The 26988-nt window shown below is 33.6% G+C and overlaps 1 protein-coding gene across 24 annotated transcripts in view; it reads left to right on the top strand.

Annotated features, from left to right (window-relative positions):
* LOC130671971 (basement membrane-specific heparan sulfate proteoglycan core protein) overlaps positions 1 to 26988 on the top strand; it is a 133510-nt gene that overhangs the window by 87998 nt on the left and 18524 nt on the right. For 17 of the 24 annotated variants that reach the window (XM_057476131.1, XM_057476135.1, XM_057476133.1 and 14 more), the window contains 17 exons: positions 2970 to 3122; positions 3289 to 3399; positions 4204 to 4317; positions 6772 to 6888; positions 7004 to 7144; positions 10728 to 10835; positions 10932 to 11081; positions 11149 to 11214; positions 13486 to 13500; positions 15056 to 16672; positions 17663 to 17846; positions 18513 to 18720; positions 18947 to 19087; positions 19162 to 20980; positions 23016 to 23158; positions 23243 to 23420; positions 24776 to 26569. In XM_057476131.1, the coding sequence (XP_057332114.1) occupies positions 2970 to 3122; positions 3289 to 3399; positions 4204 to 4317; positions 6772 to 6888; positions 7004 to 7144; positions 10728 to 10835; positions 10932 to 11081; positions 11149 to 11214; positions 13486 to 13500; positions 15056 to 16672; positions 17663 to 17846; positions 18513 to 18720; positions 18947 to 19087; positions 19162 to 20980; positions 23016 to 23158; positions 23243 to 23420; positions 24776 to 26569 (7059 nt within the window). The remainder of the gene's footprint in view (positions 1 to 2969; positions 3123 to 3288; positions 3400 to 4203; positions 4318 to 6771; positions 6889 to 7003; positions 7145 to 10727; positions 10836 to 10931; positions 11082 to 11148; positions 11215 to 13485; positions 13501 to 15055; positions 16673 to 17662; positions 17847 to 18512; positions 18721 to 18946; positions 19088 to 19161; positions 20981 to 23015; positions 23159 to 23242; positions 23421 to 24775; positions 26570 to 26988) is intronic. The other 7 variants (XM_057476134.1, XM_057476150.1, XM_057476149.1 and 4 more) reach the window with 4 other exon arrangements.

Raw genomic sequence — 26988 nt, 5'->3', positions numbered from 1 at the left:
CCAATTTCAAGCCGATGTTGCAAAAAACTGCTAGCGAATTCGTAATTTAAAAATACCTTCATACAGTGGGCAGAAACATGCGTGTTCCTTCCCTTGGGAAGAAACACAATTGTTTCTGCCCGGTGTCAGTTATATTTAATAAGTGACTGTAAATCACATATTTATCATTCTCTAAGAGTTCTCCTTATCATCGGCTTGAAATTAACTTGTTTCTTACTGGCTGCTGACACTGAATCTTGAAGTTCCGATGCAGGTAATCATGAAAAATATAGTGTGCAACTCAGGATAAAACACGATTTCAGACTGCGGGTGATGACAGCCCTTGCCTGCGGCTCGGGTAGCCAACCTCACCCTAGTCTGAAATCGTCTTGTTTCATTCTTGTCACACAATATACTATTAAAAAGTATTTGATGAAGAAATTAATATTCATGATACCAATCGAAATTTCAAGTTTCAGTGTCTCTACCATGACTCGAAACAATGTAATTTCGGTCCAATGCCGCGAAAAAATATTAGGAAACGCGTTAATTATGAATGTCTTTAGTCAGCGGACAGAGACAAGCTTCTTCCGCCCCTTGAGAAGAAACAAATAATGTTTCGCAATTTAAACTCTGATACCTGTCATTTGTTAAATAGTAATTTCAGACCATTCATCTGACTTTTTTTTCAATTGTCATTTTGTGAGGATTTTATCAGCGTTTAAGTTATTTTACTGAAAAATCTTCTTCCGTTTCCGCTGTCAGAAAAAATTCCTTAAAAATAACTCCGTTATTAGGTTGCATTAATTCTTGTAAGTAATGCACTGTCAAAATTATATAGATACTATCAAAATATCAATATGCTGTTAATTTTAAATCTCAATCTTAATTAATTTCCAAGTCTATAAAAAAAAATATAAAAGATTTTTTTTTCTTAAAATAAATTTATTGACGGAAAATTCATTTTTTATTTTTAGCACATAAAAACTTTTAAAAAACGTTATATCTGTAAAGTATAATTGAATCCTTTGAAAAACTATTGTTTAAAAAACATTTTTTGAACATAGGGTTTAAGAGACCAATAGTGAGACAGTAATTATTTTATTTGACAAAATAAAAAGATCAAAAGTATAATTATAATTTTTTTTCTTTGCACAACTGTCCGTATACTAGATGTTTATTATTTCTTCCAAATTTTAAATTCTATTTTATCCCGTCCGAAAAAATATATATCCCGACAAAATAGTATATATCTGGCTTATATCTTTAGTATTGTCGTATGTATGCTATTTTGTCGGCATATATTCCGGGTATATCTTTTTCCATGTGGGATTACCCGACTAGAAATTTTTATGTGAGACTTTTTGGGTCCTTATGGGGTTGCCCTATAGGGACTGAACATAGGGATGTAACGCAAAGACCTATTGGGCAGTCCCAGCTGTGCCCCCATAAGGAAATCCCCAAAAGATCCCACTAGCGCATTCAAAAAACGATTTTTACCCGTTTGATATCTTTCTAATAGAACGTGTCGATTTTTTTTTTACAGTCAAAGCGCGTCATAAGTCCGCCTACACGGAAAGAAAATTATAGGAACTTTTGCTATGCATTATGAGAATAGTTCCCATAATGGTATAGGAATTGTACCCATATTATTACCGGAACTATTCCCATATATTTTGGGAACCATCCCCATCACAGTATGGGTACAATTCCTATACCATTATGGGAACTATTCCCATAATAGTATGGGAACTATTCCCATAATATTATGGGAATTATTCCCATAATGATATAGGAACTATTCCAATAGCATTAAGAGAACCATTCCTATAATATTATGGGAATAGTTCTCATACTACTATACGAACCATTCCTATAATGTTATAGAAATGATTCCTATAAAATATAGGGTTCATTCCTATATATTATGGGAATGATTCCCATAATATTATAGGAACAATTCCTATAAATTATAGGAACCATTCCTATAATTATAGGAACCATTCCTATAACTATAGGAACCATTCCTACACTCTAAAACAAAGTGTGTTACAAGTGTATTATTTTAACACATATTAAGTGTGTTCTATGTTTAAGACCATAAACAAAACTATAGTTTTTTGTAGTCACTTAAAACACGTTTCACGGTGTGTTAAAAATCTATAGATTGCTTATGGCGTTTCAATGTTATTCGGCAAGTGTGTTAATTTCGACTACACACTTGGTTTTAGAGTGTATAATTATAGGAACCATTCCTATAATTATAGGAACTATTCCTATAATGTTATGGGTAGCATTCCCATAATTATAGGAACTGTTCCTATAATTATGGTAAACATTTCTATAATTATAGGAACTGCTCCCATAATTTATGGTCATAATTCCTATGTTGGTATAGGATAAAATTTTATAGAATTATAGGAACCGTTTCCATAATTTTCACTTCTACTCAGCAGTTGAACGCCGTAACTCACACTTCCTCTACTTTGCAAGCGTGTGAGTGTGTACATGATCATTTTCGTAGTCATAGAGAAGGAATATCTTCCAAGAAATATAAGTCGGCGGACTTATAACGCGACTGGACTGCATTCTATCTTCTATATTCTTAAAATTAGCCCATTTTGCCCAGGTCTTTTCTAAATTCGATAGTAACAACTAATCAATCTGCTACAATAATATTTATTGGAATGGTACTAGTAACATTAAATCATTAAATAAATAAATATATGAACGTTTAAACTGCTAATGTGAATTATATAGTTCATGAATTGTCTTTTCATTTATCAACAATTTAAAAATACGATCTGAATATTTTTTTTCTCAGTAGCTAACAATTTAACTCTGCATCACGATGCTACTTTTTGTTTGCTTGTTAACTCATAGCATTATGTTTATTAATAAAATGTGAAAAATATGCTTAATATTTGCTTGCTAGATGTAGATATATTACGGAAAATTATCGTGACCATTGGGTGTGTATATCCGAGTAGATTTACCAGTCCCTGGACGGGTCACGGAAAGGCCAACAGAATGTGACACGGGAAGAACTGAGATGCGATGTGGAGATGGGAAATGCATTTCTCTCCGTCGCAAGTGCGATGGTATTCCCGATTGTTCAGACAACAGCGACGAACGTGATTGTGGTAAGACGGATGCATTGCTTTCGGAAAACTTTATTTATCTTTTTTAAAAAAACAATCAAAGATCAAAGCAGCGGTTTTGCTTGCAATATTTTCGTTATTTTTTTTTATGATTTTGTTTATCTTAAATTTTAAATGCTTCACAAATGCTTATCTATATGGTACAAAGGAAACTGTGCGATCAATGAATGGAGATGTAAAAGTGGTGAGTGTTTACGCGAACATCAAAGATGCGATGGTCTAACTCAATGTCGTGATGGATCTGACGAAGCAAATTGCGGTAACTATTTTTCTGCTTGAGTTTTACACAGTTAGAAATTTTGTGTTAAATTAGTTAAAGTTAACAATTAACAATTAATGGCGTCAAATTTTTAATATTACGGCAAAAATATTGGTCATATAAAAAAATTTTGCACATAAAAGTTGTTCGAAATTTCATTTTATAAAAAAAATGCCTCTTATAATTTTTTTTTTAGGACTAAGAAAAAAGCCGTAATTTCAAAATTAAGATTTTCATAATTAACAAAAATTTGAATCATTCATTAAGAATCTTAATTTTGGAATTGCGGTGAAAATATTGGTCGTATAAGAAAATCATAAGAGACATTTTTTTTATAAAACTAAATTTCCTACAACTTTTGTTTGAAAACTTTTTTTACAAGACCAATATTTTCGCTGTAATTTCAAAATTAAGGTTTTCATAATTAACAAAAATTTGAATCATTCATTAAGAATCTTAATTTTGGAATTACGGTGAAAATTTTGGTCGTATAAGAAAATCATAAGAGACATTTTCTTTAGAAAATTAAATTTCCTACGACTTTTGTTTAAAAACTTTTTTTATAAGACTAATATTTTCGCCATAATATCAAACATTTGAACCATTCGTTTCGAAATTAAGACAAAAATCTTGTCCCAAGTAATCATTTAACATACGAAATCAACACAAAAAATTTAACTTATTTATTTTTTAACACAAACTCACAAAATTTCTAACTGTATTTTATGCTTGATTTTATTGAGGGTTATATAAGTTGCTTTAATATATACGTAAATATATATTCGAATGCAAAAAATATTGTAGTTACCAAATGTCCGAGTGGAATGTTTCGATGCAATGATGGATTATGCCTCGATGAAAGACGTCGTTGTGATGGTCGTCCCCACTGCCGTGATGGATCTGACGAAATAAACTGCCGTACGAATAATTATTTATTCACTATTGATGTATATATTTATTTACTAAAATGTATATCTTGTTTTGATCAACTTAGATATTTCATTATTTTATGCTTTTATAATAACAGATTATTTTTCCGGCACTCATTTCTTAGCACGTCGAATGTCCATTGAGGATTTTCAGGATGTATATTAATATATATTATCGAATTAAATAGCAACTGCATGATAGAATGAAAATGTCACTGACTTAGTCGCGTTATCGCGATGCCTGTTACTAATTAACGTTCTGATAACCGGAATGAAACTTTCGCGCCCTGTAACGTCTAATAAATTTATTTATTACTGTCTTGTATTTTTATATTTCAGCACTAATTATAATTATCTAGTGAACGATTTAATTGTTTACACTATATATCATTAATAAATATTTAAATTTAAAGGTTCTCGATAAATTATAAATAAAAATATGTCAGAAAAAGATTAAAGTAACAGAAAAAAAGTTTTTATCATTAAAAATTTATTGTGCAAGTAAATTTTATAAAGAAATTCTGTTAATTTCAAAAAGTTTTCATGAATAATCGCATTGGAACTGTCAATTTGTCAAATAACGCTCTTGTTCATTAACGTAACAATCTACAATGAAAATTTTTAACTTTAATTAAAACATTGTTTGTCATCAAATCATAGATTATTGATTGTAAAAAAACGTGGCAGTCTGTATAGTAAAACTACACAGAAAAAAAGAATTTCTTGGCGCAAGAAATATTTTGAATTATAATGAAAACATAAATCTTCTTAGGGGTGGAAAAAATGTCTTGGCGCAATAAATTTTTTCTCGCCTTAAGAAAGTTTTTTTTTCAATTTATAATTCGAAAAATTTCTTAGGGCGGATAAAAATATTCGGCGTCAAGAAATCCTTTTTTTCTGTGTACGGTATCAATTAAGGGTGTGCGAATAATTTTAACATGCGAATTATTCGTGTCAAATCTAATAGTAGTGTTCGATTTAAAATTCAAATCAAATTTTTAAAAAATTAAAAATCTTTGAATTATTCGTAAATATTCGAATTTTCGTGAAATTTCGAGTTCTTTGAAAAGTCGAAGTTGAAATCCCGTATGGAAAAAGTATATACCCGTATATATTAGGGCAAATATGAATATATGCCGCATAGATGAGACATATATTCAATTTTGCCCGTATATATCCCGGATATATACTTTTTCCGTACGGGATATTCGAATTATTTGCAAATAACGAGTTATTTGAAAATTTTATGTTAGGAATTCGAATAGAATATTCAAATTTCAATCGAATAATTTGAAAATTTTCAATTCGAAATCTAATGAATACTGTGTTTGAATAACTCGAAAACTTACGAATAATTTAAATTTACAAATTATTCCCGTCGAATCGAATAGTAACGTTCGATTTTAAATTCAAATTGAATTTTCCGTGAGATTTAAAGTTCTTCAAAAACTCGAAGAATTTGAAACATTCAAATTATTTATAAATAATTGTAATAAATTTTTTGTAATTTATCACGAGTTATTTCGAAATTTGATGTGAGAAGTTTGAATAGAGTATTCAAATCCCAATCGAATAATTTGAAAGTTCAAATTATTCGCAGTCTTATGAATACTTCATTTGAATAACTCGAAAACTTACGAATGATTTTAACGTTTGCGAATATTACGATAATTCTAGCTCTTCGATTCGAATACCATTCGCACATCCCTAATATTAGTAATTAAATTGATGAAAAATGAATTAATAGTTTGAAGTATTTAATTTAAATAAAATGTCATTACTCTTTTTAAACATATTTTTAACTTTACACGAGGGTCTTTAATTGCATTTTTAAATATTACTGGCATTCACTGTCTTCTTTTCTGTACATCACTATCTACCTCTTGATCTATTTAAGCACAGGTTGCCTGATTACGTGTACACGATAAATACATTTAAACTAGTACCAATAAGTATATAACTGAGTAGCGTAGCTCTTGGTAGAATCATATGATTATATCATATATATAACACTACTATCTTTATGCACACATCTATTTCCTTTTCACTTTACAGGTCATATTTTCGACCATAAAAAAAAATAATTTGTTTGATTTACCTTTGTCTCTTCCTAGCTTAAAGTCGATAACTTTTTTCGAGTGCAATCAATAATTGCATGACAAACGGCAATGTGCACGTAAATTTATTTTTTTTTCACGTCAACTGGGAGCGCTCAAATTTTTTTTATTGTCTTTTAAATTATAAAAATATTCTTTCGTATTAAAAATTTTTATTCTTTTATTTACTTTTTTTAATTTTTATTTTGTCTATTAAAATAAATTTTACTATCGTGCACATCGCTATTTTGTACATAATTTTTCAGAGTCACGTCAATTTTATAATATAGAAAATAAAAAAAATTATATATAAAATAAATTAAACTGTTAAAGTTAAATTTTTACAGAAAATACTTCCTGTCCTGATGGTCAACTGCCATGTGCCAATGGTGTCTGTATATCAAAACAATTCTTCTGTGATCGTCACGTTGACTGTCATGATGGAAGCGATGAAACAAATTGCTGTAAGAAAGATACATTATTTTTACACACTAATATTAACTATAGTGTAAAAGATTTTCTGCTTAGTAGGTATTATTTTTAAAAAATAATTACCAAGTTTAATTAATTTTGTTATAGCTGGGACTTCACCGCGTCCGCCTGTAACAGAATGTAGAAGCAATGAATACACTTGTCGCGATCGTTCATGTATTCCATTGTCAGCAGTGTGCGATGGTCGACCAGATTGCTCATACAATGAAGATGAACTGGATTGTCACAGTTAGTTTCTGTTATTCTTTTTTAATATTTAATTAATTATTATTTTATTCAATTAAAAGGAAATTTTGTTAGCTATAATTAATTTTAAAAATACTTGTTCTTTCCCTAGCGGATTCGAATTACGGTATTTACCGTAAATTACCGTATTTTACCGCAAAATACTGTATTGCTGCGGCAAATTTGCCACCTTTTACGGCAATTTGCAGCAATAGACGGTAATTTACGGCAATTTACTGTAAACACGGTACAATACTTCACTTTACGGTGAAATATCGTAATTTTGCAGTAAATCGGCATGTTTACGAAGAAATATCGCGATTATACTGCATTTTTACGGTACAATACCGCAGGATTGCTGCAAATTTGCGGTAAACTGCCGTACCTTTGCCGTAAAATACCGCATTTTTACCGCAATTCTTCCCAACGCCGTAAATTGTGGTAATTTAGGCAAAAACGGTAATTTACAATAATTCGGATCCATTAGGGTTACCAAAAATTAACATTTTCATTTTACTTTTATTTACTAAACATAAATTATTTAAATCGAGAATAAAAATTGTAAAAATACCTAGCGGGTCCGAATTACGGTAAATTACGGTCATTACCGTAATTTACGATATCCTGCAGAATTACCGTATTCTGCCGTAAGTTACGGCAATTTGCGGTATATTGCCGCAGTTTACGCTAAAATACCGTAATTTACCGCAACTTACGATAAAATACCGCAAACTGCGGTAATTCTGCTGCATATCGTATTCCGGATCCGCTAGGGATATGAACCTTTAATTCATTGTTTTAGAGGTTGCTTATCGCATCGTTCAATTCATTATTTAAATAACATGAAAAAAATTTTCTCGCGCAATATCTGAGCTTATGCTTTGCAAAAATGAAAAATCATACAGTAATAAACCAAACATGGTTTCAAAAAAAATTCTAAATTCTTTACAAAAATGAACCTCTAATTAACTTTTATTAGAATTGACATTATAAAATAAAATGTGTTGAAGCTTAATTTTATTTAAGTAAAAGAATTTGCGCGAGTATTACTGTCAAATCACTGAATCTTAAATAAATTTCACAAGGAATTTCTTAATTTTTTTTCAAAAACAATTATTACAGAAATTTCTTAGATCAAAAATGTATTTTTTTATAAAAATGATTTCCTCTCAGTGTAAGCGACTTCTAAAACTTTGTACTTTGTTTATATTTTTAATATTTTTTTTTTTACTTGAATGATAAATGAGTAGCCTTAACATATATGTAAATATATTTATTACTATTTTTGATTATTCATACATAATAGCAGTTGTATTTAAATACTATATGAATGAATGAAGTAAAATACAATAACCAACACCGTCGTGCGTGCTTGGGCTACTTCTAGGTTTAGATGCGACTTCTTATAAAAGTTCTACGTCAGTATGGAATCCAGGGAGTATGGCAAAGTCTCAGGATAATGCGAATTTAACTTCATCGAAGAATTGTGAAGTGGGAAATTTTGTTTGTGCTGATGGCACATGTATTCCCGTGGCTCATCGATGCGATAATTTTTATGATTGTCGTGACTTTACGGACGAACAATTCTGTTTTGGTTAGACTCTTCAGTCGACATAAAAATAATAATTTAAAACTTTATTTTGTTATTAAAGTTTTTTATTTGTGACTATACGTATATTCGTTTATTATAAAAACTATTCATCGTTGTTATAGCGTCTAATAGACCATAAGTAGGCCATTGGTGTATGAGTAGAATGTTGAGTATACGTCTCGCAATTATTCTACGGAAGTATTTAGTAGTGCATCTTTGCCTGGTATATTATACATACAATAATTAGATTAATATAATTTGGTTAAAAGTTCGTCCCATTCATCAATTAGATATTCCATGGAATTATTTTTTTTAGGTATCATAAGTAATGAGGGAGTATTTATTTTTTTTTGATTGATTGCAAATTTTAATTGTGTATTGCTTCAAAATTTTACCGAAAAGGTTCAAACTGATGAAATTTTCCGATATTGTTTTAGAAATTCTTTTATATATTTCAATTTATATTGAATTTTTATCAAATGTATACACAAAAAAAAATAATTTCTTGGCACAAGAAAAATTTTTCATTATCAATGGAATACCAAAGTTCTCTTAAAACTAGAAAAAATATTTTGCGACAAGAATTGCTGTCGGATCTGAATTACGGTAAATTACGTTAATTACAGTAATTTACGGTATGTGGCAGAATTAGGCTAAAATACAGAAACTTGCGGTATTTTTCAGTAAAAGTATGGTATTTTTATCGTAAATTTGCAGTAAAGGGGCGGTAATTTACCGAAAAATTGCGCAAGCCTGCGGCATTTGTTCCTCGCGGTAAAAATGCCATAAATTACCGTAAAATATCATAAATTACCGCATATTATTGTCAATTGCCGTAGACTGTAGCAAATTTGCCGTAGAAATACCGGCATTGACGTAAAATACGGGATTCTATGATAAGCGTAGGTAACTTACGGCAAAATTACGGTATTTCACAGCAAAACTACGTTTTTTTCACCGTAAATTTGCACAAAAAGAACGGTAATTTAACGCGAAATTCCGGCAAGCCTGCTGTATTTTACCGTAATGTGAAGTTTTGCACTGTAAAAACTATAAAACTGAAAAAGCAAACGATACTTACGGTAAATTGCCGTAGTTCACCGTAAATTACCGTATATTACTATAAATGGCCGTAAATTGCGTCAAATTTTTCGTAGAAATACCATCTCTTGCGTTCTAGTGGATCTGAATTACGGTAAAATACGTTAATTACCGTAATTCACGGTATCCGGCAGAACCACTGCAATTTACGGTAAAATGTCGCAATTTACCGTACATTACGGCTATATGCGGTAATTCACGGTAAATTGCGGCATTTTACCTTAAATTAGGTAATATACCGCAATTTATGGTAAATTGCCGTCAAATACCGTAACTCACGGTGAGCTACCGTATTTTACCGTAAATTACGGTAGTTTTTTCAGATACCGTAATTCGGATCCACTAGGGATATTTCAAAGGTGAATTATGAAAAAAGCGGTAAATAACCGTAATTCGAATCCGCCAGGAATTCTACTTTTCTATGTATGACCTGATTAAAACAATTAAAATCTGTTCTAAATTTTATGTTCAATAAACTTAATATAAGTAATTAAAGTTTGCAATCATAAAAAAAAAATTAGATTTCATATTTGCATCGTTAATAATGTAATTTTTAGTTATATATTTCAAATAATCAATATATTGGATTAAAATTTTAAATAGTTAATTACAGCTTTCTTTGACTTGTTCGTGTAAATCATTTCTCATTATTCATGTATTTGTAATGATTAATGAATAATAGTTTTTTTATTATCATCGCAACATCTTTGACTTCAGTGTTAGTTCGTTCTAATATGATTTAAGTGCTAGTTTGCAATTTATATTAAAAGTTTTAATGCCGTTGGTATATTTCGCGCGATAATTGAATTTTTTTATGTTTGTTGGAAATTTATTGATATTTATTTTTTTTATTGCCATTATAATGTTACTAAAAATATATACTTTTATTTTTAGGATGCGCAAGAGGTCAATATCAATGCATAAATGGTGATTGTATTTCCGGAGAACAGAAATGCAATGGAGTCATCGATTGTGATGATGGCTCAGACGAGGACGGATGTGGTAACTAATCATGATTGTAATTTTAAATAAATTAAATATCAATTCCAATAATAACACTAACTCTTTTATTTTTTATTTACTCATTATCAAAAATAGAATCTTCTACGATGCCATCTGAACATCGTCCTCATCATCAATGTCCAGCAGGGCAATTTTCATGTATGTCAGACAGAACTTGCGTTCATAATTCAGCTCGTTGTAATGGTATTCCTGAATGTAGTGATGGATCTGACGAAAATAACTGTGGTATGTAAACTAATAAATTAATATTCTTGGTTCCTGATTATGATTAATGTGAAATGTCTATTTTTAGAGGGTGAAGATCAAAAGGGAGAACTGAATCTGAAGACATATCCCAGTGATCAGATCATCAAAGAAAGTAAGTATAGAATTTAGTATTTTTTATATTATAAATTTGAACTATTATGCGATTCATCGATAATTAATAAATGCAATGTATGGTTTTATGGATAAACAATTTACATTAAGAATATTCTGATTAAGATTTCGTCAGTCGAAGGGTCTGCTGAGTTAAGGGGTCTGATATTCAAACCATTTTTTTTTGCCAGCAATTCAAATAATTCGAATTTCGGAACATATGTGCATTAGGCTGTCCGTTGTGACCCAAATTAGATTTTTTTACTTGGACATGATATAAATTATTTATTCGTGGTCCAAAAATAATATAAAAAAAAAAGTTTATTCAAATGCCATTTAACTTCTTCTAAGTAATAGTACTTTCCAATTTTAGTACAATGAGAAAAATTTTATTACTCGCTTAAAAATAAGCGTAAGTACAGCTATGATTAATACAAATTTTTGTAGGAAATTTACCGCTCTTCGAAAAAGGTCTCTTATATTTTTTTCGTGAATACTATTATTTAAGAGATAATGAAGCTCAAAGTTTGATTTGTTTATAAAATTCGGCGTTTTTGTCTGAAATTTGATTACTCTCTAACGCATAGACATACATTTAAGCGTTATGAATTATATTATATTTGCGCTCAAAATGTGTGTAGATTTTTTTTAACCCTTCGTCCGTCGCGCTATGAGCGCAGCGCCGCAATTTTTATTAAAAGATTATTTAAAAAGAGAAAAAAATTCCTAGTCTTTTGAAATTTTATGAGTTCTTCTACTGTACTTTTTTGCATCGAATGAATGAATGATAATTATTAGTTAAATTATGTAACTAACTAATTTTCATATATTAGTTAATTAATAGTTAGTTAGAAAACCTGAGAAACGCGGCGATGTGCCGCTGACGCGAGTAAACTCGGGCGTTGAATTTGTTCGGGTTTTCTGTGCAGCGTTGCCAGTTACCACCAGCGACTCATTTCCAGCTCATTTAATTCATCTCTTTCTTTAATATTTTTATTTAATATGAAACTTTTATTTTATTAAAAAATTTAAAAAAATTTAGTCCTATAAGCTTGTGTGGATTTCATTTTTTAAAATCATAGTTATGATATTTGGCAACACCGCAATATGAAATACATGGCGGCGGAACGCCGCGGTGCGACGAACGAAGGGTTAAGAATTCCATGATTTTACAATTATCGAAATTACAGTAAGACCTCGTTATAAGACTACGCCTTATAAGACTCTTCCCCTCAATTTGTTGAAACTCGCTCGGAACGCTTCCCCCACCAACAACTCAATAAAAGTTTTGCGCCGTAACCTCGCTATAAGACTAACGACACTTACGACTAAAATCGAGATAAAATGTACATACATAATGATTTTAGATTAAATAATTTATTTTCATAAAGAATACTTAAAATTTCGTGGTATCACATAATTAAGTAACAGAAAAAAACGACAAAATCCTGTTTATTTATGATTATATATAAAATAGATACACTGGATAATAGAGTAGAGTTGAACCGAATACATAAATAAAACTCGAAACGGCGATAGTCTTATAGCGAGGTTTGGACGCAAACGCTGTTAAGCACAATAGCGGGGGTACCTCAATTCCAAGAATTTTTTCCCCTACAGCCCCGAGCTAGTCTTATAACGAGGTCCTACTGTAATAAATTTGCGAGTGAATGACAAGATCTGTCTTATTCAGCTTGAATGATAATAAAAATACACAAAATGCATTGCATACCTCTTGAAGTTTGAATCGTTAATTAATAAAATTTATTCATTTATGACTATGAAGCAGATTAGATTATCTTATAAAACAAATCCAATATTTATTATGAAATTACTATAAAATATTTTTATAATTATGGTTGGAAGAACATGAAATTTTTTATAAAATGAATGTGAGAAACCTGTTAGTTTTTAATCAATTAGGTTGAGAATATGAGTGTAGAAGAAGGTTTTTGTAGATAATTTAATTGATACGGAACCGCACTTGAGGAAGGATCTATCGTGACTTTCTTTATAAGGACACTAATAAAAAAAAGTAAAGGGTTCAAATATTATAGATAATTTTATAAAGAATATTTTAGAAAATTGATATAAAATAACTGAGCTTATGTGTATACCAGTACAAAATTTTAAAAAATTATATATTTATATTTGAGTGCTTGGGGTTGATAAAGAATAAATATTAAGTAACGGCATAATCGATAAATACGATAATGATGATGAATTTATTAATAAAACTTTGTATTGTTTGTTTGTTTCTTGCATTGGCCAGACCCGGTACGGCAAGGTAAGATTTTCTTAAAGGAAGTAGTTTTGGGAATCATTGTACGAGTGCGCTATTCGAAATTCATTACACCCATCACAAATGTTCATAATAAAAAATTAATTATTTTATAAAAATATAAAATCCATATCAGTAACATTTATTGAGCCATAGTGATAATAATGGAGATATTTATTGAGGAGTTATAATTAACTAACTAATGTGTTTAGTAAGGGTGTGCGAATAGTCCGAACTTATGAATTATTTTTAAATTCTCGAATTATTAGAAAATTTACAAATAATACCAAAATTTTTTTTCGAATTACTTGAAATTGTAATATTTTTTCCAATAATTTAAATTGTTGTCAGAGGTAAATAAAGCTCAGGCACGAATTTATGAAAAAATTTTTGGTTACTTTAGAAACTAACCTTTTAATTAAATGAAAATTGAATAATTGAATGCCGATCAGACTTTCTCGAATCGAGTAATTTAAAAAGTTACAAATAATTTGAAAACTTTGTGATACAGTAGAATCTCTCTATATTTGTCCCCTCTATATATGACCGCTCTCTGTTTTTGACCAAATTCTCTCTCTATATTTGACAATCCTGTCTCCCACTACGACTTTTCGTTCGGCCAATCAAAAAAAAAAACAGTGGCGGGTAGATTTAAATGTTCTAAGTAAACTTAACTAATTAACTTGGACTATGAATACAAGCATTAAGTTCTATTAATCTAATAAATTTTAATCACTTACTTTAAAGATATATAATATTTAAACTTACGTTACAATTTTCTGAATTATTTAACATTTTTTATTGCACAATACAATATTCTATTTAGTAATTGAGGTTATATACAGATAATATCATAGATACTGTTTTTGCACACTGCGCATTTAGCCGCGCAGACCTGCGCATAAGAAACAACAGTGTTGCTGTAGTGGAGACGAAAGGACGAGTTAAGTACTGAGAGAAATCCTGGACGGATGAGTCAAATATAGAGGAATTCGAAAATTAATGAATAATTTTAAAAATTACGAATACTTTGGACAGTTCCCTGATTAAAAACTCCGATTGAAACCAATGAATTCCGATTGAAAGTCTATCGGATTTCACTCGGAACCAATCGGAATTCAGCGGTTTCAATCGGAATTTTTAATTAAGGTTACGAATTATTCAATTTTATCGAATTATTCAATTCGATTCGATTTGAACACGATTCGCACACCTAGTGTTTAATTTTAAAATTAAAATTATTTCATGTCACAGTAGTCCTAACGAAAGAGTCGTCCTAAAATTGATAGTGGGGGTATAGGAAATACGTGCTAAGTAATGGTAGTGGGACGACGACTTTTTGGTTGGGACGACTATAGAGAATGTACATTTATAATCATTATTGATATATACATACAATTTTACCATTTAATCCATTACCAGCATTATACAGGTATTTTAATCGACATAAATCAATCATGCGGCACAGGAAATATTATTTTTGCATGTGAATTGAGTTCACTAACCATCATCCCAAATATGGATCGGTCAATTAATCATAATTTTTTTTTACTTTACCCAGGTTACGAAGTTGTATTTCATTGTCGCGATGAAGGATATCTTCGTGCTGACGTACGATGGCTACGAGGAAACAATCTGCCTCTTCCGCCTGGTTCTCGCGATATCAACGGCCGCCTGGAAATTCCAAATATTCAAGTAGAACATGCCGGTCCATATATTTGTGAAGCCGTAGGATATCCTCCATCTGTACCAGGGCAGCGTGTTACAGTCCACCTAGAAGTCGAGAAATTCGAATTGTCAACCTCACGGCCTCCCCAAGTTTGCAAGTATGATGAAGCAACTTGTAGCAATGGCGATTGTATTCCGAAACTTTCTGTTTGCGATGGTAAATTTGACTGTACCGATGGCTCCGACGAAATGCGATGTAACCCACACGGATGTGAGCCCAATCAATTCCGTTGTGCAAACAAACAATGCGTCAGCAAGATCTGGCGCTGCGATGGCGATAAGGATTGTGTTGATGGAAGTGACGAGGAAAATTGCGGTACATCACCACCTGGATCTCCTTGTCAATACAATGAATTCAGATGTAATCAATATGATCAGTGTATTCCAAAGAGTTACCACTGTGACATGGAAAGAGATTGTCAAGATGGTAGTGACGAAATCGGTTGCTCGCCAGTATACATCACAAAACCTCCCATTCCCATGGTTGTTCTTGAACCAGGTGACACCATGGTTCTAGTTTGTACGGCTATTGGTGTACCCATACCAGAAATAAACTGGCGTTTGAATTGGGGCCATATTCCCGAAAAATGTAGCTCTGAGTCAACTAATGGCACTGGTACGCTCACGTGTCCTGATATTAGCGTATCTGATCAGGGAGCGTATTCTTGCGAAGCCATAAATATTGGAGGATTTGTATTCGCAGTCCCCGACACAATTCTCGTCGTTGAAAAAACATCCCCAGTTTGTAAAAAAGGAACCTTCAACTCGGAAGCGCGACACCCAGATGAATGTATTTCTTGTTTCTGTTTCGGCGTTGCCACTGAATGTAGAAGCGCGAATCTATTTACGTATCATCTTCCTCCACCTTTTGACCGACACAAAGTTTTAGCTGTTGATGTATCGTCAGCTAGTCCGAGAATCCGCAGTGAACTAGGAAGCCAGTCGTTGGAAGTAGTACCCGTCGGTCGAGATGGCGTAGAAATATCAATTCCTTATTCTAATGAGTTGAGTTCATATGACATTCCGTACTTCGCCTTACCGGAAGTTTATCACGGAAGCCAATTGAAATCTTATGGTGGATATCTGAAATACAACATTCGTTACGGTGGTGATGGAAGAAACAACAGCGCGCCATCTATTATTCTTAAAGGAAACGGTAATTTATTAACACACAGAGGCCAACATGTGGTTCCTAATCAAGAGACAGAAGTGGCTGCTAGATTTTTCTATGGCGAGTGGTATAAAATAAAGGATGGATACGAAAGATTGGCAACTAGGGAAGATATAATGATGACTCTTGCCAATGTTGAGCAAATACTTATTAAAGCTAAATATGATGACTCACCGCAATTAGATATTTCTATTACTGATATCATAATGGACACTGCAGACTCTAGGAATACTGGCTTAGGAAGCGCGTCTTATGTTGAAGAATGCTCATGTCCAACAGGTATTTGTAATTTTCATTTACTTTGAATTTTAAAAAATTTTTTTGTATTTAGAAGCTGAAATGCAGATAATTATTTTAGAATTTTTTATTTTAAATTTTAAAAAATTTTCATCGTGAAATTTTATAAATTTTAGTAGTTTATGCTACATGTGTACTAAGGAGCCAATAATTTGACAGTCATGTTGTCGCGACATGAGCGTAAAGCTTATGTTGAAACCAATTTTTGAAAGTCAGTTTTTCAATCCGAGATTCTTAATCCACGGTTAAAATATTGTTAGTACACTCATATATTTATATATAAATGTACGAGCAATACTAATTTAATCGCGTATTACTAAAATTTCGGACTGACAAACTAGCTTTGAGTAAAATGGGTTAGAAACAAAAATATACATACGTAACGAAATATTTATTGATGAAAACTTACACAATTCATCAAAACTTCGAGATTTATAAATTCATTACAATTGTCGAAATCGGCGCAAGCAAATATTGAGATCTTTAAAAATGAAAAATTAAATATTAAGCTCTAATTATCAAAACCCTGCTATGAAAGTTCAATTTTTGAGAAGTAAAAAATTAAAATTTTTTTTTAATCAAATTTTTCAAGGATATTGAGTTCCCTGATTATGAAAAATGATTTGAAATGATTCAAAACAATTTGAAGTTTACTTGTCGCACTCAAATTTACTTGTCGCACGCAGATAATAGTATAACGCACACAAATGTCGCGGCAACAGTTGAATGGGCAAACAGCTATTTGGCGAACAAAAGAACGTGCGCTAAGATAGCACTTATATCGCACGAATGATAAAAAGTAAAATGTATATCAAGGCTAATTATATTTGGCACTTCCGACACGATCCAGCTCTCGGAAGTTGAACTTTCAAAACAGGTGTTGCAAAAAGCGTTATATATAAAGAAATTGATAATAGTATCTAATAACCATTAATAGATACATTAAAATGTATTCATTTTTATGAAATACAGGATACAGTGGATACTCTTGTGAAGATTGCGCTCCTGGTTATCGCAGACGTAAGAGTGGTTTATGGCTCGGTGAATGTACTAGCGAAAAAGACATGGGATCATGTCCTCCTGGTTACTATGGAGATCCAGTTCGAAACATCCCGTGCTTGCAATGTCCATGCCCTCTGACAAATCCTTCCAATCAGTAAGTTATCTTAACCAATACAGTGCTCCCCCCCTAAGATATCAGACTCGGGGCTCTGGTTTCAGGAAAAATATCTTAGAGAGGTACCCCTTCCACTCTTAAAAGGTGGAGCTATTAAAAATGGAAGCATGCGCAGTCTTACTATCTATAAGTATAACTATGTGTATGTAAACAGCTCACTTATAATAGTGGCTTAAGCGCATGCGCAAGTAAATTCCACTGAGTGTAGTGGAAAAACTGAATTGTGGGGAAATGGTAGTAAAATGAGGGGAAATGATATCTTACAGAGGGATATCTTAGGGAGGAAGCACTGTAATATGATTAGTCGATTCACTAATACACAGAAAAAACAGATATCTTGAGTCAAGAAAATATTTTTGAAGACAAACGATTTCGGGAACCAAGTCAAGATTTTCTTGAGCCAAGAGAATTCGTCTTGGTTGGAGAAGATTTCTACTTTATCTGAGAAAATTTAGGTCTCCAAAAAAATTTTCTTGAATCAAGAATATTTACCTTCAGTCGAGAATTTTTTTTTTTGTGTGTAGACTTGTTTTTATTTATGAGATTTATGATTACTAGGGCTATGTAATTAACAGAAAAATTATATTCTTTTATGTCATAGACAAATCTCACAAGTAATGTTGTGTATTAATTATTTTTTAATAGATTCGCTCGTACGTGTAAACTTGGTTCTAATAATCGACCAATCTGTGACTGTCCCCCTGGATATACTGGAGAGAGATGTGAACGTTGTTCCGTCGGTTATCATGGAAATCCAATAATTCCCGGTGACATGTGCGTACGTGATCAGCAATGCGATCCTAACGGAAGCTTAACAACTTCTCTAGACGTTGATGGAAGGTGTCGATGCAAGGTATGCAAAAGTTTGATCATATTAAAATTCAATATTTGAATGACAAAATAAAAATTACGTTATATACTTTTCACTGCTTTCATATTTATACATTTTTTTATTTGGATTATGGTATTTGAGTAAGTATTTAAAGACCCATGCTAATGAACTGTGAACAGTAGTAAAATTTTAATTTCCGTGACTTTAGCGATAGGAAAATAAACGAAAATAAAATAATTAATTGCAGCAATACGCAACTGGTTTAACTTGCGATCAATGCAAGCCAAATACATTCAATCTAGCTGCGAAAAATCAATTCGGATGCATCAGCTGTTTCTGTATGGGAGTAACTGACCGATGTGTTGCTTCTAATTGGTTCAGAAATGAAGTAAGATTTTATATCAATAAAATAAAATCTTGGAACTTTTTTTTCCTAATGAATTTTATCATTTATAATTCTAGATTCACGTTTCCTTTACTAATTCTATTAGAGATTTTTCACTTATCGAGTCATTAAATCCAAATGCGCCCGCAATAGTATCAGGAATTCGTCTTGATTCACACAAACGAGAAATTATTTACAACGACTTTCCTAACCGCGGAAAAGGTGACGTTTATTACTGGCAACTTCCCAGTATCTTTTTGGGAGATCAAGTCACATCCTACGGCGGTAATCTAAAGTATACTTTAAGATACGTACCCTCTCCCGGCGGACAAAGTTCAAAGAACAACGCGGCAGATGTCGAATTGATAAGTTCCAATAACATAAACCTTCTGTACTACTCCAAGGAATCACTTGAGCCGAACACTTTGCAATCATTTACGGTCCCACTATTAGAACAGTTTTGGCAGCGAGCGGATGGCAGCCCTGCCAACAGAGAGCACTTACTGATGGCATTAGCCGATGTCCAGTCAATAAGAATAAAAGCTACGTACACTACACACACTGACGAAGCCGCATTGTCACACGTGACATTGGATACGGCTGAAAAATACAACACAGGAAAAGAACGCGCTGTTGAAGTTGAAGAATGCAGCTGCCCTGTCGGCTACTCCGGACTTTCTTGTGAGGACTGTGCTGTCGGATATACTCGTGCCAACGAAGGTCTTTATCTTGGTATCTGCGAACCCTGTAACTGCAACGGACACTCGAGTCACTGCGACCCAGAGACAGGAGTCTGTGAAAATTGCGCGGATCATACGACTGGAGATAACTGTGAAATTTGTGAGCCTGGTTACGAAGGCGATGCAACAATCGGAACTTCCGAAGACTGTCAACGAGGATATGGAACACCACCTCCGAGTTGTAACTGTAATCCAGCTGGTTCTCGGTATGATCAATGTATTGGCGGGCAGTGTACATGCAAACCAAATGTAGAAGGACCTGAATGTAACCGCTGCAAACCTTCAACCTTTGGACTGTCGTCAGATAATCCCAATGGGTGTAACGAATGTTTCTGCAATGGTGTTACTGATCAATGTTATGAAAGCTCATTGTATGTACAGCAAATTCCTTCATGGTTTTATGATTCTCCTCATGGTTTCACACTCACCGATGCTTCAAGATCAGACACGATTGATGATGGGTTCGACATTAATGTTACAAGCAATGAAATCGGATATCATTTCACTCGGGCTAATCGTAATCGTAGACTATTTTGGTCATTGCCATCAACTTTTACCGGTAATAGAGTTAAAAGTTATGGTGGTAATTTGACATTAACCCAAAGATTTAGCGCGTATCATGATTCTAAGCCTCTTAAAGATCAAGATGTCATGCTTGGCGGTAATGGTATTACACTTTATTGGGTCAATCCACGAGAACCATATCCTAATACATCAATGACTTACACGGTGCCATTAAGAGAAACTGAGTGGCGCAGACTATCAACAGAAGGCCCTAAAAGTGCGTCGCGATCCGACTTGATGGTTGTACTGTCGAATCTGGAAACAATTCTTGTAAGAGCTTCGTACAGTGAAGGAATGATCAGCACATATATAAGTGACATCAGTCTGGACACTGCGGTGGAAAATCCTACGGGCAATAGAAGAGCTACTCAGGTTGAAGCTTGTCGATGTCCTCAAGGATACACGGGTACTTCTTGCGAGTCATGTGCTCGTGGTTATTATCGCAACTCCACTGATAGATCGGACAGCATTCTTGGATCTTGTAAATTGTGTCCATGCAACGATCATGAAGAAGGCTGTGAATTGAGCCGCGGAGGACAAGTCAAGTGTCACTGTTTGTCTGGTTACAATGGTCAATACTGTCAAGATATTGGTAAGTAGTTACATATATTCATTGAACAATAGTATATTGTGTGACAAGAGATGAAACAAGACGATTTCAGATTAGGGTCAAGTTATCAGCCCTCAGCTACTTCACCCTAGTCTGAAATCGTGTTTCATCTTGAGTCACACACTATATTTTTCATGATTACCTGCATCGGGACTTCAAAATTCAGTGTCAGGAGCCAGTAAAAAACAAGTTAATTTCAAGCCGATGATGCGGAGAACTGTTAGAGAATGAGAAAACTGTGATTTACAGTCACTTATTAGATAGTAAATACGACGAATATATTATTTTCACTAATTTTTTAGTAATTTTATTTGGTTGATTAAAACTGTCACTTAAAAAATGAAATGAATAAACTGAAGCGACAAGTAAACAAATGAGAGTAATAAGGCTGCAGAAGAACATTTTCTCGCCTCCGAGCGGAAAGCGTCAACTTTCGTCCCGCTGTGCGAAACGAAGTTGCCGTTTTCCACCTCCGTCGGGAAGAAATAGTATATTATACACCTAGGGAAGTAAATTAAGAAATGTCTCAGATCACATGTAAACAAACATGTAATCTGAGGCTTTCTTATTTACTTCCTGAGGAGTGTATACTATTTTTCTCCTCGACGGAGGCGGAATGCGGCAACTTCGTTTTGCACAGCGGGACGAAAGTTGACGCTTTCCACTTGGAGGTGAGAAAAATAGTATACACTCCTTGGGCAGTAAATAAGAAAGCGTCAGATAACATGTTTGTTGGCCAAGGCGAAGTCGATTAATTACATGTGATCTGAGACATTTCTTACTTTACTGCCCTAAGTGTGTAATATGCTATAAATATAACTAACACCAGGCAGAAACAATTGTGTTTCTTCCCAAGAGAAGAAACACGATTGTTTCTGCCCGCAGTATGAAGGTATTTTTGAATTACGAATTCGCTAGCAGTTGTTCGCACCATCGGTTTGAAATTAGCTTATTTCGACGGGCTGTGGAGACACTGAAACTTCAAGTTTCGATGCTGGTAACATGAAAAAGTTATTGTTTATTTTTTTGCATTAAGTAACAATGAATTTTATCTGTTGCATTATCTTAATTTTATTGTGTCATAACTTATTATTACTTAGTATCTAACAATTATCTTTGGGAAATAATATTTACAAATAAAATATTAGAAACGTGAAAACGTTAATAACATACACGTATAATACAATAGTGCATGATGATTTAGCTGAACTACGTGTAGGCTTAATGCCTATTAAACCGGAAGTCACACGCAATTCTACTGTGGAGTTTAAGTGTGAATACAATCATCCTTATTCAATGTTTATTCACTTTGAATTGACACCTTATGATGGATCACCCTTGACTGCATGGGCCATGGATCCGGGTCCTGTTGTGCCTACTAACAATGGAGCATACAGAACATTAATTGTTCACGTTGGGGAGTATCCTTGCCACGTTGAATGTTATGTTTCGGATCGCTATGGAATTAAATTAGCCGAAATTTCCACACCGATACTACCAGGTTGGCCGAACGAAGGCTTTTTTCGTTCAGCTTACGTGTTTGTTTAACGTTTATTGTCTCTTCTTTCACTCATTTATTGTCATAAATGTTTTATATTTACAGTCCAAGTCCACTAACTCGGAACTTCCCCTCAATCTTGACCCCCACTACGAGCCTCGCTTTCTCCCACCCGATCCTATACATTTGTATGTGTCTGTGTATATTTATATATGCATCATACATGTATATATAAGAGCGCATGCGTGTAGTTTATCCTTTAAAGGTAAAGTGGCATTCGATAACTCGGGATTCCCAGGAAATTTCCGCTCCTCTGTAGATTAGCTGTCCAAGTTAATGGAATTCGACTGTACTTGAACTTTTCTCTGACGCAAAATTATATTTATTGTGGCTTTAAAAATGGGTGCTCTGTACTTATATATATGTATACATGTAAATGTTTTTGCTTGATTTTAATCATAATTTTAACTTGACAATTATCTCATTGCATGTAAATAAATTTCTTTGTTTTTTTTTTAGCCGATTATCCAACAGCGACGAACCCAACATACCCACTTTTAAAACCACCTAGGATTTCTGCATCAGTTAAAGAAAATAAATTCCAAATAGTGCACACGGGAAGCACAGTGAGATATCATTGTTCTGGACGATCATCAGATAATGTACGGGATATTGTTTTCTTTTACGAAATATTTATAACTGAAACGTACATACTTAATTAGGATAATCTTTATGATTAATTATAGGCACCTCTTAGTATTCGATGGGAAAAAGAAGGCGGAAGATTACCAGCTCGTAGTTTGGATGACGCCAAAGGTCTTTTTATTATTCGCGATGTTAAAGTATCAGATAGTGGTGTCTACATTTGTCAAGTGAGCGACGGTGTCGATGTTGCCATTGAAAAAGTCACTCTTACTGTAGGAGGTAAGTAGTAAAATATTTGTTTCAATCGTTTTGAGTACTTACTTAAAACATGGCTGATTATAATTATAATCTTATCCAAATTACGTTAGAAATTTACAAGCGATGATGAGTATTTCTTTAAGTAGGGTCTATATACAAAAAAGAGGTACTTTAAAAATTAGTGGTTGAAATTATAACCCGGAACGTAGGTGCCAACATACGGAATTTTAAAATTCCAAACGATTAATTTTGTAATACGTCCTACAAATTTTTAATGTTTAAATTATGATTTTTAAAGTTAAAATATTAATTTTTCCTGCATAGACAATAAATTTTAATACTCATCCTATAATTATTTACGTTTTAATAACCGTAATTTACGATATTAGGAAAAATACGGGATTTTACAGTAAATTGCGGTATTTTATGGTAAAGCTACGGTAATTTATCGTGGGTGGGCGGCAGTCCTACAGTATTTTACGCTAAATTTTGGTACTTCGCGGTGTTTCGGTATTTTACGGAAAGTTGCGGAATTTTTACAGCAAGGATGGGTAATTTACCGCAAATTTGCGGCAGTCCTGCGGTATTTCACGGTAATTTTCGGTATGTTACGGTAAAGGTATGGCAATTTATCGTAAATTTGTGACAATGCTGCAGTATTTTACAGTAAAATTCCGGTATTTCCTCGTAACCGTATAGATTTACTGTAAAATTACGGTATTTACCTCAAAGTGAAGTATTGTTTCGTCTTAAAGGTACAAAATGCCGCAACTTACGGTAAATTACCGGAGTTTGCACTCAATTACCGTATATTGTTGTAAATTACCGCAAATTTGCCGTAGCAATACGGTATTTAGCGGCAAAATACGTTAATTTACGGTGAATACCTTAATTTACCGCAAGTCGGATCTGTCAGGGCTTTATCATTATATTACTTGTCATTTCTCAATTTATATAGTTCATATTTCCCGTGCAGTAATTTTTATCCAAGCTTTTTTTTCAAACTAAACTTCTTACCGCAAAAGTAAATACGCAGCTCGGTTCATTACTCTATAGTCTAATAATCTGCGTTTTCATTTCTAAAAAACGTTTATTTGTTAAATTATAATTAAATAGGAGTAAAAAATTTTAAAAAATTCAAAATTTATCGTACAGTATATTTTTAAAAATGTTGATCAAACTGATCCCGCGCTTCTCTTCATTATTGGCAATACGATTATGATTACGATTATAAAAATATTTGGACTCATTTAAATAAATTTAATTTATTTTTAATGGACGCAGCCTTTCCTCAAAGTATGTTATTTACACCAGGTAGTTTATATAACGAATAGTACCAAAATAACTATTAAATTAATAAAATAACTTTCAATTAGGCTCTAGTCCCGTTGAACCAAAAGCCGTAATACGTCCAACATACCAACAAATCAAAGAAGGAGAGCCAGTAGAATTCCATTGCGAAGTAACTGGCAATCCCGTGCCAGAAGTCAATTGGATTCGTATTCAAGGCAGAATGAACCCGGAAGCAATTTTCGAAAACAATGTATGGAGAATTCCATCAGTGTCAAAAAGCGATGCAGCTGAATACAAGTGCGTTGCTAGAAACCGAATCGGTGTTAGTGAACAATCGACAATTCTGTACGTCACTGATAATCCTGATAGACCAGCAACAAATGTTGATTCCAATGAAGGTCCTCTTATAACACCCAACGAGTGGATGGGATCCAGTGGTGACGTCATTCGTATGGTATGTACTCGATCTAATCTCCACGCGAATGTCAGCTGGACCCGATCCTCCGGACTTCCTCTCCCATCATCAGCAAGTCAACGCGACGGTGTGTTGACTATTGATAATCCTGAGCCAAAAGACTCTGGCATTTATGTATGCATTGCAACTAGTTATCAAGGAACTCAAACAAGTACTAGTGCGCAAGTGTCAATACACTCAAAGAAAAGTCGACCAAACGCGAGAGTTGAACCTGAACGGCAGACTGTATCACAAGGAACAATCGCTGAAGTTAAATGTCATATTGATGATCGCGATCCTAATTTGAAAGTTACGTGGGTCAAATATGGAGAGCCGCTTGGTGCTAATGCTCAGCAGTACGGCAATACATTGAAAATCGTCAGAGCTCAGGTGTCCGACAGAGGAGTTTATATTTGTCGAGCTACAAACGGTATTGATACATTTGAAGCCAGCGCTATGATTGAAGTCGAACCACGTGAAGTTCCTGTTCTCGAACTTTATCCGAGAAACGTTCAGACGGTGGTCGTTGGTGGTTCTGCGGACTTGCAATGCCGAGTAATTGCTGGTTATCCTGTACCGGAAGTTCGTTGGTCTCGTCAAGACAACCGGCCTCTTGGTCCAAACGTCGAACAACTATCAGGTGGCTTGTTACGACTTACAAACATAACTGTGAGTGACGATGGCATGTATGTGTGCACTGCATCAAATCCAGTTGGTTCAACGTCAGCTACTGCACGAATTGAAGTACAATCTCCACCTGTCATCACAATCACACCAAGTGGTGGAATTATTCAAGCAAAACTTCGTGACCGATTGAAATTGACTTGTCATGCGGAGGGAATCCCACAGCCAACTGTTGCCTGGACTAAACACAGCCCAGCTTTTCAATTATTTACGCCACTTAGATCATCACCGGCGACACCTCTGTCTGCTGTTCTTGATATCAGATCAATGTCATTGGATGATGAGGGATCGTACACTTGTCAAGCTACGAATGCTGCGGGAATAAGTGAGGAGAGAATCCAAGTTCGTATTGATGATGATTATAATGATGTTGACGTTAATCAACCGTGTCGGGGTGATACGCCTTGTCCGCCTGATCACAATCGTCCTGGATCCGGCTCTCAAACATCACCTCCGAGAAAACCGAACGAAGGAATACGAATCCCTGATGATTTTATGAGGATACCTAATGGTGGAACGGTAGAAATGCGGTGTCAAGCAATTGGTCCGGATGACGCACGTATTTATTTGGACTGGAAGAAAAGCGATCGACAGCCTCTTCCTCCTGGCAGTTCTGTACATAATGGCATTTTAATTATTCCCGATGTTACTAAAGAAGCTGCTGGAGAATACATTTGTTTAGGACTAAATCATGTAGGTGTTGAATTGTTCAGAGCTAAATCTCATTTGGAAATTATATGTAAGTATTTATTATCTCAATATTTATATAGGGTAGAGGTACCATTTTCGGCCACTTTAGGGCAGTGAATAGCTGTTCGGCCGCTCTCGTTATACTTCGTAACTTTTAAACTTATCCTCCGTTACAAGTGCGCTAAAGCGCGCGAGATGTTAGACGCATGCGCATAGGGCGTGAGCAAATCTCTCATCATGAGAGTAAAGATTACCGGAAAGTTCACATGAGTGCTGACGGGTTAAACTAATAAAATAACGAATCCACTTAATATTAGGTCCAAATTGTTCCTTAATAAACTCTCTATATGCTAGTATACAATTCGACCTATTTTGATGTAATTAAAAGAGTAGAAATATTTTTGTGTGAGTACAATAGTCGAAAAAAAAACTGTTCATAAAACATTTTCAGCGCTTTTGCGCTTGAGG

This window comes from Microplitis mediator, chromosome 7 (assembly GCF_029852145.1).
Source record: "Microplitis mediator isolate UGA2020A chromosome 7, iyMicMedi2.1, whole genome shotgun sequence".
Classification (NCBI taxonomy): Eukaryota; Metazoa; Arthropoda; class Insecta; order Hymenoptera; family Braconidae; genus Microplitis; species Microplitis mediator.
This window is presented reverse-complemented; position numbering and strand designations above follow the sequence as displayed.